A 13,105-nucleotide genomic window follows, 5' to 3' on the forward strand; every position below is an offset into this window, starting at 1 on the left:
TGTTGATGTCGATCCGATATGAAATACCGTAAGGTATTTGTGGTTGGGGTAATTTTGGAAAAGATGAACTTCCTGATTTTCGTAGCGTTTTTTCGCGTGTTTTGACTTACATTTGGTCTCCAGTTGTGTCTGTATAAATATCAGTGTAGTGATTTTTTTTAATTTTAGTAAAATCAGAATTACAAACTTGATAATTATAGAGAAGAAACAGGATTTTCATTCAAAATTTATTGAACATTATACAAAAGTTATCACAAAATGACATGACACATAGGAATAGTATTGAAATACTAGATAAATAAACAATTAACAAAATAATTCTGACAACAAGACATTGAGTATTACACAATTTTTCAGTGAGAAATCAGTGTAATTAACATTTTTTTTCCAATTATAAAATTTATTTAAAGCGACAACTGAAAGAACTCCACGTTTGGCTCGTAAAACATTTCAGACAGTTTATCGCACACTGTTGGGCAGTTAAATTATCTGAACCATTGCTTTCTTCCCACAGCAGTTCAACCTACGATAGTTTCTCACAATTTTACTTTGACAAAGTTTTGTGAGATTAATTTTTACTGTGACGATAGCTTGAGTTGTATTTACGTGAGTTTTGTCGAGATTTTGTGAAACTATTCAGTGAAATGATCCGAGATATTCTGAAGCAAATAGTGACTTGCTCTTACAGCTCACTACGTACAGTGTTAACCGAATATTAACTCATTTTGCACAAGGACTGGCAGGTGTTTCCTTTAGAGTACAAGCAGACCTGAGTGTGCTTTTGTGATTGTTTCCCATACCTTTTCAGCTAAAAATGTTAGGCATGTCTCTTATATCAGTCTCACTGAGCTACTAATCTTCAAAAACTACATGCCTCTCCTTATATCGTGGTGACATAGTTATGGACGGAATGAAGCTCACAGAAATAAGCTTCTCTTCAGCGATAGAGAATATCAATTCACTGAAGATCTTCCAAAATTGTATTAAATCAGGCAGCTGGAAATTGTGTATAGCTAAAGTCTCTCTATCGATTTGTGAGAAAACTATGAATCAAATGGATACACTTTCGCGGCCAAAGACAGACAGTAAAAAATGCGGGGGTCGCATTTACGTGCAGAAAGGTATCGCTATCGGACAGGCGTTTTCTTTTCTGTTGAATAACATATGCGCCTTGTTGACATGTTGTCTGGTGAGTCACACAGGACTCGTTGGACTAGGATTGCTGAACGACATGTAACCGGCAACTTCCATCCATTTTCATGTTCATTTTGACCTCAGATTCTCCGGGCGAATGATCATCTCGAACTACTATCGGCTATTTAGCGGAGTCGAGTGGTTAGATGATGCGATATTTCGGCTTTATGTCTCGTTACACTCCTCAGATGACCCACCACGGGGTACAGTGTCTGGGAGCGATTCAGTGCGTTTCTGTTGGTCGGTTACCTAATTATGTGCGTGACAGTCATCTTCAACTGCTGCCAATCATGGCTGCCTGGTAAGCACGCCATTCACAGTCCAACCTAATCATCGCAGTACTCACACGAGTCCACGTACGCATCTACAGCATAGGGAGCAGGGAAACATAAGTGGTTTACCATTTCCTGTGTGGACAATGAGGTGTACGTCAACTATTCAGGCATTGAATAAGTGTACGTCCCAATGTGTTATGTTGGGATCGTGTCATCCACGAATCCAAAATTACAGCATATTTACCACAGAGTGAACGAACCTAAAACTTTATTTATTTGTAAGGAGTTAAAACTGTATCTTGGTCCTCGATACGAACCAAGACACTTTCTGCTCACTAGCCGAGGTCTTCAGAAGGTATGTCAGGCTCGTTAGTATGAATCTTGCCAGCCGTAGGCGTCATTCTGGTTCGAGTGCTGGTCGGGTAGAAAGTACAGAATTTATTCAGTTTCATCAGCTCTACAAAGTATTCGACGAAGTGAACATCCGCGACTGAGGAACATATTTATAGAACAAAAACCAGCTTCAGTCGGTAGTAATTTCTTAAATTATTCCACCTCCGTTTTCGAAACATTCATCTTCAGATGCCAGCAAATATTTATAAGTGGCTAAATTGCGGCGGCTGGCTCAGTCAAACATAGAAGGGGCGAAGTGGGGTTACGGCCACGTCAAACGGATGGGAGCGTAGCACCAACAACCACAGGGCCTGTCTGGACAGCACGACACGGAAGTGGCGTGACGTGAATTGTAATATGTCACGCAAGGTAACGCACAGATGAGGTTGCTGGAAAATTATATAAACGGTAAATAGAGACGGAACAATGGTTTGCACACTGGACTCACATTCGGGACGACGATGGTTCAAATCACGTCCGACTATCCAATTTTAAAGATTTCTCTAATTCGATTATTTCCTTGGAGAAGGGCACGGTTACTCTCCTTCCTCATCCTTCCCTAATCCGAGCGTGTGCTCCGTCTCTAATGACAGTGCTGCCCACCGAATGTCAAACGCTGTTCTTCCTTGTTTACAATTTAATCCACTTTCAAGTACACATGAAGACAGCATATTGGCGAATACAACGATATAGTAAGCTAACCAGTAGTTTGTAGAACGTTACAATGACTTTTGAATAAATTATGATTGTATATGAATGATATTAATTATACTTCAGTTTTATTTTTTTGTTGCGTTATTGACACAGAAACTGAGGCTTATAGACTGACTCAGAATATGCAATCAAGAAAGTTTGAAGACTTGTTCTAATTTATGTTGCATTATATGATGTTACCTCAATAAACCGTTAATCTTTGAAATTTATATTACATCCAAATACGTTTAACATATCAGGTACGGCTGAGTGAAACAGACATTATTACTGTGTATGCATTATGGATGTATGAAAGCTGCTAATAAAGAATATCTATTGTATGATCAAAGGAGATCACTCACCGAAAATAGGAGAGTTGTGTCGTTGACAGACACACACAAAAAAGGAAAACCTGCTAGTTTTTGGACTTATCCTCTGACGAGCTAGAGTACACACACACACACACACACACACACACACACACACTCACACACACACACACACACACACTCACACACACACACACACACACACACACACACACACACACACACACACACACACGGACGCATACACGCGCCTATGCCTCTGTGGCGCTTTAATAACATTCGCACCGAGCGAGGTGGCGCAGTCGTAGCACACTGGGCTCGCATTCGGGAGGACGACGGTTCAATCCCGCGTCCGGCCATCCTGATTTAGGTTTCCTGTGATTTCCCTAAATCGCTCCAGGCAAATGCTTGGATGGTTCCTTTGAAAGGGCGCGGCCGACTTCCTTCCCCATCCTTACTTAATCCGATGGGACCGATGACCTCGCTGTTTGGTCTCTTTCCTTCGAACAACCCCAACCCCAATAACATTGGCGCTGTCAGTCTAGCCGGCCCCATTGTAGGGGCACAGGCGCGTGTATGCGTCCGTATGTGTGTGTGTGTGTGAGAGAGAGAGAGAGAGAGACAGAGACAGAGAGAGAGGGAGAGAGAATGTGTTCTCTAGCTCGTTGAAGCCCGGAAGTTAGCAATTTTTTCTTCTTTTGTGTGTGGCTATCCACGTCTCAACGCCTCTGCTTTTCGGTGACTGATCTCCTTTAATCCTAAAGTATTTACATTCTACTAGAACTTCCTAACCAATTATAGCCTATTTAATACAATTCAGACATGAAATGACAAAGAACTTTTAAGAAACACAGTACAAAAACATTTACGCCATGAGATTGCGAAACGTTAATGTGGAAATAATGTTTTTATAGTTCTGCATGTACTTTTGAAAACAACTATGGCGAGTATAAAAACATGAGGGTCTATTGCCGAATAATATTGACTCATTCGGTATCCTGGAGAGAGGCGCTGTGGGATGTTCAGATATTGAGTGTACGTACGTGACGTCTTTAAGAAAGGCTCTGGGCGAGAAATTTTAGGCACGGCTTCCTACGCTAGCGCTGGTAACGGAGCTAACTTCACTGCCCTTGCCGCTTCCGCAGACTGAAACGTATGTATGTGCATGTCGAGGTATGCGCATCCAGGGCCGTGCTCCCTCGCACCTCTGTGTTGCATTGCGGTGTGGGAGGGGACGGCAGAGTTACACCTGGAATTGCTGCTGTGGTATCCAGCTAGCGAGAGCAGCTCGACCCCTATTAACGCATTTCGCTTCGCCGCACTGCGTATCCCACCTGGGTTGGTGTTTCGCCCAGCTGGTGTCTAAAGCAGCCTCACTACGGGAGGTACGGTTGTGTGCTAGAGCTTCAGCGGAAGCCGCATGCTCTCTTGTCGGTGGTGCTGTATCGGTACGCCCTCTCATCTACATCTAGGACACCATTAGCCACCAGTCGGTAGTCCGCTAGAAAGTGTAACATCCTTAACTGCAAAACACTCTACGCTCACCAAGTTGAGAAGTGAGTCATTCCTTTTATTTTTCAGTTTTCCTAGTCCGCAGTGCCCGTATTTTCGGGGAAATCCGTGATCTCTTCCCTATATTCTCGACAGCGTGGTAGGGATGACCGTAAGCTACACGATGTGGTTTTGTCTTTGTTCGCATAGATCAAATAATATACTCCACTTGAAAAGAACCATAATGGTAGGGGAGAAGGGCAGTTTGAGATGTTTATAATCACTGATGTGTCCCATTCCTACACTCCACGAGACGCTACGAAGACGATTTTCAGAGGTGGTTCTGGATGCTTTATCTGGGCCAATAACCACATATCTACAAATGACTCAAATGGCTCTGAGCATTATGGGACTTAACTTCTGAGGCCATCAGTCCCCTAGAACGTAAGACTACTTAAACTGAACTAACATAAGGACATCACACACACACCCATGCCCGAGGCAGGATTCGAACCTGCGCCCGTAGCGGTCGTGTGGTTCCAGACTGTAGTGCCTAGAACCGCTCGGCCACTGCGGCCGGTCCACATACCTACATCCGTGATTCGAGCCAGTCCCACCATATCAGACTAACCAGGTATATTAGTGAAAGAAGTGAAAGTGGTAGGCTCCTGGTAGAATTTTGACACAGCATAATTTAATCACTACTAATACTTGCTTTAGGAATCGCGAAGGAAGTTGTGTCTGTGGAACAGACCGTTGGACTCTGGATGGTTTCAGATTGATTACATAATAGTAAGAGACAGATTTCGTGGCAAGATCTTATACATTTCCAGGTGCAACTGTGGACTCTGATCGTAATTTATTAGTTGAGAGATGCAGGCTAAAACTGAAGAAATTGCAGAAATGTAGACAAAAGGAGATGGGACCTGGATAAATTGAAAGCATCATAATATGTTGAGAACTTCAGAGGTATTGTTTGGAAACGTTGGGCTGAAACAGCAGAAAGAAATATAATAGGTGACGAATGAGTCGCTTTGAGAGATAAGGAAGCCAAAAGACGATCAAAGGGGTAGAAGAGCGAGGCCTAGTAGAAATCACCCCATATCTCAAGAGATATTCAGTTTAACTGACAAAAGGAAAAAAAAATTAAAATTTTCCAAATGAAACAGAGAAATGGAGTATAGGCGCCTAAAATGAGATTGACAGGTTCTGGGCACATGCATAACTAGGGAAAGGCAAACGCCGCCTGTATGATAATTAAGAGAAAACGTGGAAGAAAAATGGAAGAATAGGTAGAGGCCGACCTTGTGGAAGACTACATTGGGTTCTGGAAAGGTGTATGAACGCAAGAGGCAGTACTGACTGACCTACATCTTAGCAGATAGGGTGACGTAACACCAATATGCGTTTAGAGAAAGAGATTTAGATAAAGCATTTGGCACACATTTTGACTGGACTGGATTACACATTTTAAAATTTTATAGGTATTAGGGATAAAATACGTGGTCCGAAAGTTTTTTCACAACTTGTACAGAAACCTTATCAAAGAACCTAAAAGGGAAGGTGTTATCGAGAAGGGAGTGAGAGTGTTATAGCCTATTCCCAATGTTAATCCATCAGCAAAGTACTAAAGGAAATAAAGGAGAAATTTGGAAAGGGAAATCAAGTCCAGGGAGAAGAAATAAAAACATTGCAGTTTGCCAATAACGTTGTAATTCTGTCAGAGACAGCTAAGGATTTAAAAGATCAGTTGAATGGAATGGATAGTGTCTTGAAAACTGAACATAAGATGAAAATCAATGTAAGTGAAACAAGGATAATTGGATATACCTGTCGAGGCTGAGGGAATTAGACTACGAAATGAGACACCGAAAATGGTAGATGAGTTTTGCTATTTAGGCAGCCAGATAACTAGTGATGAGCGAACAAGGGGATATCTAAGATTCAGACTGCAAATACCAAGAAAAAAATTTCTAAAAAAGATTACTGTGTAATTGTGTATTATAACTTTAAGAAATTCTATGGGACCGAAACGTGGACGAGTTATTAGCTTAGAGCTTCTAACAATTGGCTACAGTATGCAACATAGTCCACATGTCACAATTGGTTAAGGGTGACCAAGCGTCGTGTATAGGCGAAAGGTTACTACACAGAGAACGACACAGCATAATCCATTGCTATAGACAGAAACAGTTACATCGTGTGGCGAGCTTTGAAACTGAGAGTGTTCAGGATACTAGCCTGTAACCGAACATTGGATGTTTCAAATGCTGGCCATCGCATCGGCCCGTTGCTTCAGAGACTGACCTTTAGAATTGATTCACTCCTTATGATCTGAGTGCTGTGATAAGACAGGCAGAATACTTTGGGAGCGAATGATGGAATTTAGGTTTTATTTTGTGAAGTCAGTGATTAACAGATTTATTATAGGTTAAGAACTGTATAATGCAATATAGAGTTGTACTTACTTCCGTTTAGGCAAAATAAGTTGTGTACTGCATTAAACGATACTTAAATGAAAGAACTTAGCTTTATGTGGAAAACAGTTGGCTTGAGGAACCAGCATGTCGTGAACTATCGATACGAATCCCATTGTTAGATAATGAAGTGATCATTAGTGCAGGAACCACTTTCGAAAGCAATTGTTTAATGCTCCGGATCTCCAGGCATTTAGAGATTCGAGAGATAGGATGAGGAAAAATGAACGATTGAAAATCTTACTTTTATGCGAAACGGTCATATTCTTTGTCTCATTTCCCGAGAAGAATTCACCAGCCAAAAGATTATAGCAAATTTTGACATACAAGTTACTGGTTTATAACAAATACAGATGCGCTATAAAAACGTTTAAGTAGTTCCAAATATTCATTGGTATTCCAACTTCAGATCTGTCTACTTGGGAAAAATATGTATTTAATAGTTATAATGTACGGAAAACACACACACCTATATTGCATCCAGTAATATAGAGCATTTCTTTGGTGTCTCAAAAAGTAACACATAACGGAAGCCTGATAGGCTATGGGAATCCATCACATGTCACATTGGTGAAGGGAGAACTCCTGGTTATTCATTCTCCCGTAACGGTGCATACGACTGCACATAATCACATTTAACATATATTACAAGACATTCACAGCTGCCTCGGCTAAGATAGACGAAAAGCTTTGCTGTTAACCCCATGATTTTAGAGAACCGCCATCTAGCTTCACATTCCAGTACACGTATGGAATCCTGTGGTGTCACCGCCAGACACCACACTTGCTAGGTGGTAGCCTTTAAATCGGCCGCGGTCCGGTAGTATACGTCGGACCCGCGTGTCGCCACTATCAGTGATTGCAGACCGAGCGCCGCCACACGGCAGGTCTAGAGAGACGTCCTAGCACTCGCCCCAGTTGTACAACCGACTTTGCTAGCGATGGTTCACTGACAAAATACGCTCTCATTTGCCGAGACTATGGTTAGCATAGCGTTCAGCTACGTCATTTGCTACGACCTAGCAAGACGCCATTATCAATTGCTATTTATCTTGTGATGCATGTCTTGCTGTCATGCCAGTCCACAAAAAATCCTTTATTACCTGAACTTTTTTGTATCTGTAACGAATATGTAATACTTTTTCACGATAATTTAAAGTTCCATAATGAGAAAGCACTTACAGCTTTTCCGTTTTTGTTGTTAAACAATCACTATAGAACAATATGTTACACACACATAACAAGGCAATCACATACACATTAAGCGTATATTACAAAAAACAGCGATAGAAACACACACTATTTGTTTCACTCAAATCGCGTGAAAAAGAACAGTTTCACTTCATTCACCACATGATACAATGTCAGTACAACACTCGCTACATAAAATAACATTTTTAAAATATAAACACAAAACACTGCAGTAGTATTTCACATGAAGTACATATACATATAGAGGTTATGGAAATATACATTCGAAAATAAGTGTGGAAGACCCACAATTAGAAACCTTTACTTTGGCGTTAATATTATGTATTTTGATGACATAGAAGAAATATACAGTTACTTCGTAGTCACATCAATAAGCATTTTGTATGCGCATTTGCGTCCAGAAACTGTACAACACAGTTCGCCCGAAGCGCGTTGAAACGTATTTTCACCGAGAAAGCCCACGTTCTTAAATTTTCACATTTCTTCGACACGAGGGCTCTATTGATAGGACACTGCTAGTAAGGCCACAGATTACACATATTTTCTAACCAATTAAAAAAAAGTTTTTACTCTGGCTTGGCAGAGTATAGTTAGACTTACGAGATTGGCAGGCGCTGGGTGCATGAATTGACTAATAGATGTGTTACGATGCATTTACAAATTAACTTGTCTGCTTACACGGTAGTAATTTAAGGCAAACTCCATTCGCGTGGATTGTGTATTAAAATGTCGTCAGTGAACTGCGAAATTTGTCCAATGACAAGCAGTATTACAAATGTTACAACAAACGACAGACTGAGGTGGAGAACGCGGCACTTGTCGGTGTCGCAGTGCAGCTGCCCACTGCGCACGCAGCCTCCGGCTGTTGCGGCCGGCCCCATCACACCGCGCACTCTGCGGTGTTGGCAGCACTGGCGGCTGTGGCTGCGGCCGGCTCCGCGCCGCTGCGTCTCTGTATGTGCGCGTACTGCACCACTTCCGGAATGGTGTGCAGCCTGCGCACCGTCGGCGTCGGCGTCAGCTGCAGCTGCGCGTACGTCACCGTCTCCCGCGGCACCTGTGGACATACCCAGCCTACGTGACACAGCCGCCTGACTTCCTAACAACGTGATTCTGAGACCCTGGCCCAACTGCCAAAGCTGCCCACCATTAACCCCCAACCTACCTTCCAAAACCACCTTTCTGAAATTATTTCTACTCACAATGTGCAAATTTCATAATTCTTGTATGCAGATTTAATAAAAATGAAGCATTCTGGAAAAAAGTGCTGCTTAAATGAACTATTTGCTACCGCTGGTGACATTCTAAAATTTTTCACAGACCAGGACACGGATCCGGGTTTCCCACTTATCGCGAGGAGTTGCTAAATCAATACGCTACCCGTGCACACCTCACGCATTGACCCAAGCTTCCGTATGACACAACGTCTATATCCCGATACTGATGTGGGAATAGAGTGTCGCATCGGCACTCCGTCTTCAGGCCACGAGTGGCCAACCGGGACCATCCGACCGCCGTGTCATCCTCACCGAGGATGCAGATAGGAGGGGCGTGGGGCAGCACGCCGCTCTCCCGGTCCTTAAGACGGTATTCTTGACCGAAACCGCTACTATTCGGTCGAGTAGCTCCTCAACTGGCATCACGAGGTTGAGTGCACCCAGAAAAATGGCAACAGCGCACGGCGGCCTGTATGGTCACCCGTCCAAGTGCCGACCACGTCCCACCGCGCTTAACTTCGATGATCTCACGGGAACCGGTGTATCCACTGCGGCAAGGCCGTTGCCCGTATAGATCGTACATTTAGTAATGAATGTAGGGACCGCGCGGAGTAGATGCGATGTATACGGAGGCTTGCAAAGGTTCGCGAGGCTCGCCCCGTCAGAGATTCGAGTCCTCCCTCGGGCATGGGTGTGTGTATTGTCCTTAGCGTAAGTTAGATTAAGCATCGTTTAAGCCTAGGACCGAGGACCTCAGCAGTTTGGTCCAATAGGAACTTACCACCACCAATGAACGTAAGGGGCTATGGTACTGGCATGTAAACAGTGCGACATATGGAAGTTTGGGTCGGTGCGGGTGACGTGCACGGATAGCGTAATGGTTAAGCAGACCGCTCGCAAAAGAGTGCCAAACAACCATCTGCGCATAATTGCTGCCGCGTTACGAGGCTGATGGCGGATCGCGACAATTTTTTGTCGAATATCGTCACATCCCACGAAACATGGTTTCATCACTTCCAACCGGAAATAAAACGGCAATCCATGGAGTGATGTGACACCTCTCCTCCGAAGAAGAAGTTTAAAGCCGCACAGGTAACCAATAAAATCCTGGCGACAGCCTTGTGGGATTCTGAAGGGGTTATTCTGTTTGATGCCATCCCTCGTGGTGCAATGAAGTGTCTTGTACTATCATCAGGAAACTGAAGAATCGACCTCAGCGTGTTCGTCGCCAAAGAGATGTAAACGAACATCTCTATCGCCATTACAACGCAACACCTCACACAGATATGCACACGTGAGTGGAGCTGAAAAAACTTCACTGGACTGTTCTTTCTCATCCGTCCTACAGCTCCGACTTCGAACCTTCCGACTTTGTTTGAAGCAAAGAAAGATGCACTCTGCAACAAGCAGTGCGTGGATGATGGGGATGTTACTAATGCAGCAACACGTTGGTTCCGATGTCGATCAATAGGGTGGTACGTTGTGGGCACAGAGCCTCCTCTGAAAGGGCACGGCCGACTTCCTTCCCAATCCTTCCCTAATCCGATGAGACCGATGACCACGCTGTCTGGTCTCCTTCCCCAAACCAACCAACCAACCCCCCCCCCCCCCCAGAAAAATGGCGTAAAGGAGTCACAGGGAACAGAGATGGTGCCAAGTGAGTGGAGCATAATATGGTACATTGGAATGCTGAGTAAAACCGATCTGCTTTCATGAAAAAAAAGTGTTGTATCACTTGTTAAACGGCACTCATAGGTAACCTTTCACTCACTGTACCATATCCGTGCTTCCTCAGAATTTCGGAGAGTAACTCCATCAGCGTGAGAAGTGAGTGTTATGTGAAAGTCCATTTACCTACCCATCTGTGCGGCGGGAAGCGCGGCTCGGGCAGCGCGCACTCGTCGATGGTCTGCATTAGCTTGTCGCAGCACAGCGCCCCCTCCGCCTCCTGCTCGCTCAGGCCGTCTTCCTGGCTCGATTGGCAGTCCGACCCTGTCAACACAACACAGTCTCACATCTGAACTCCATGTGGCGCCTGTCAGTTGACCACAATATTATTGCACCTGGGATTGAGGGTGCTTCGGTATTTGACACTTGAAGCCCATCACAGTGTTCTAATGACCAGACTAGTTCTTGTAGCTATTCGGTGTTCCACAGTGCACAGGACAATCTAAAAACTTGATATGGTTTTTGTTTACTACAAAGTCACCGCGTCTTTCTGATAACGACCGCGGCATGCAAAGTGTATTGTGGTTGGGTGGTGCTCAGATTGCAGTGTTTACGGCCAGTTACTCTCTGTACACGTAAATGACTTGACGGACGGAGTGAGCAGCAGTTTACGGCTGTTTGCTAATGGCGCTGTGGTGTACGAGAAGGTGTCGCCGATGAGCGACTTTCGGAATATACAAGATGACTTACATAAACTTTGTGTTTGGTGTGATGAATGACAGCTTGCTATAAATGAAGAAAAATGAGTAGGATAAACAGTCCTATGGCGTCCGAATACAGCATTAGTAGGGTGCAGCTTCACACAATGATTAAATACACTGCTGGCCATTAAAATTGCTACACCAAGAAGAAATGCAGATGATAAACAGCTATTCATTGGACAAGTATATTATACTAGAACTGGCATGTGATTACATCTCCAAGCAATTTGGGTGCATAGATCCTGAGAAATCAGTACCCAGAACAACCACCTCTGGCCGTAATAACGGCCTTGATGCTCCTGGGCATTGAGTCAAACACAGCTTGGACGGCATGTAAAGGTATAGCTGCCCATGCAGTTTCAACAAGATACCAAAGTTCATCAAGAGTAGTGACTGGCGTATTGTGACGAACCAGTTGCTCGGCCACCATTGACCAGACATTTTCAATTGGTGAGTGATCTGCAGAATGTGCTGGCCAGGGCAGCAGTCGAACATTTTCTGTATCCAGAAAGGCCCGTACAGGACCTGCAACATGCGGTCGAGCATTATCCTGCTGAAATTTAGGGTTTCGTGGGATCGAATGAAGGGTAGAGCCACGGGTCGTAACACATTTGAAATGTAACGTCCACTGTTCAAAATGCCGTCAAAGCGAACACGAGGTGACCGAGACGTGTAACCAATGGCACCCTATACCATCACGCCGGATGACACGCCACTATGCTGATGACGAATACACGCTTCCAATGTACGCTCACGGCGATGTCGCCAAACACGGATGCGACCATCACGATGCTGTAAACAGAACCTGGATTCATCCGAAAAAATGTCGTTTTGCCATTCGTGTACTAAGGTTCGTTGTTCAGCACACCATCGCAGGCGTTCCTGTCTGTGATGCAGCGTCAAGGGTAACCGCAGCCATGGCCTCCGAGCTGAGAAAATGGCTCTGAGCACTGTGGGACTTAACATCTTAGGTCATCAGTCCCCTAGAACTTAGAACTACTTAAACCTAACTAACCTAAGGACATCACACACAACCATGCCCGAGGCAGGATTCGAACCTGCGACCGTAGCAGTCCCGCGGTTCCAGACTGCAGAGCCAGAACCGCACGGCCACCGCGGCCGGCTTCGAGCTGAGAGTCCATGCTGCTGCAAACGTAGTCGAACTGTTCGTGGAGATGGTTGTTGTCTTGCAAACGTCCCCATCTGTTGACTCAGGGATCGAGACGTGGCTGCACGATCTGTTACAGCCATGAGGATAAGTTGCCTGTCTTCTCGACAGCTAGTGATACGAGGCCGCTGGTATCCAGCACGGCGTTTCGTATTACCATCCTGAACCCACCGATTCCATATTCTGCTAGCAGTCATTGGATCTCGACCAGCGCGAGCAGCAATGTC

The 13,105-nt window shown here is 44.3% G+C and overlaps 1 protein-coding gene across 1 annotated transcript in view; it reads right to left on the reverse strand.

The window, feature by feature from the left end:
* Positions 1-4,290: 4,290 nt before the first annotated feature.
* Positions 4,291-13,105, reverse strand: part of LOC124613342 (hemicentin-2-like) — a 193,317-nt gene continuing 184,502 nt past the window's right edge. The window contains exons 14-16 of the mRNA XM_047142039.1: positions 11,140-11,273; positions 9,007-9,121; positions 4,291-4,385 (exon numbers count right to left, since the gene is read on the reverse strand). Of these exons, the coding sequence (XP_046997995.1) occupies positions 4,291-4,385; positions 9,007-9,121; positions 11,140-11,273 (344 nt within the window). The remainder of the gene's footprint in view (positions 4,386-9,006; positions 9,122-11,139; positions 11,274-13,105) is intronic.

Source organism: Schistocerca americana, chromosome 4 (assembly GCF_021461395.2).
Source record: "Schistocerca americana isolate TAMUIC-IGC-003095 chromosome 4, iqSchAmer2.1, whole genome shotgun sequence".
NCBI classification, from domain to species: domain Eukaryota; kingdom Metazoa; phylum Arthropoda; class Insecta; order Orthoptera; family Acrididae; genus Schistocerca; species Schistocerca americana.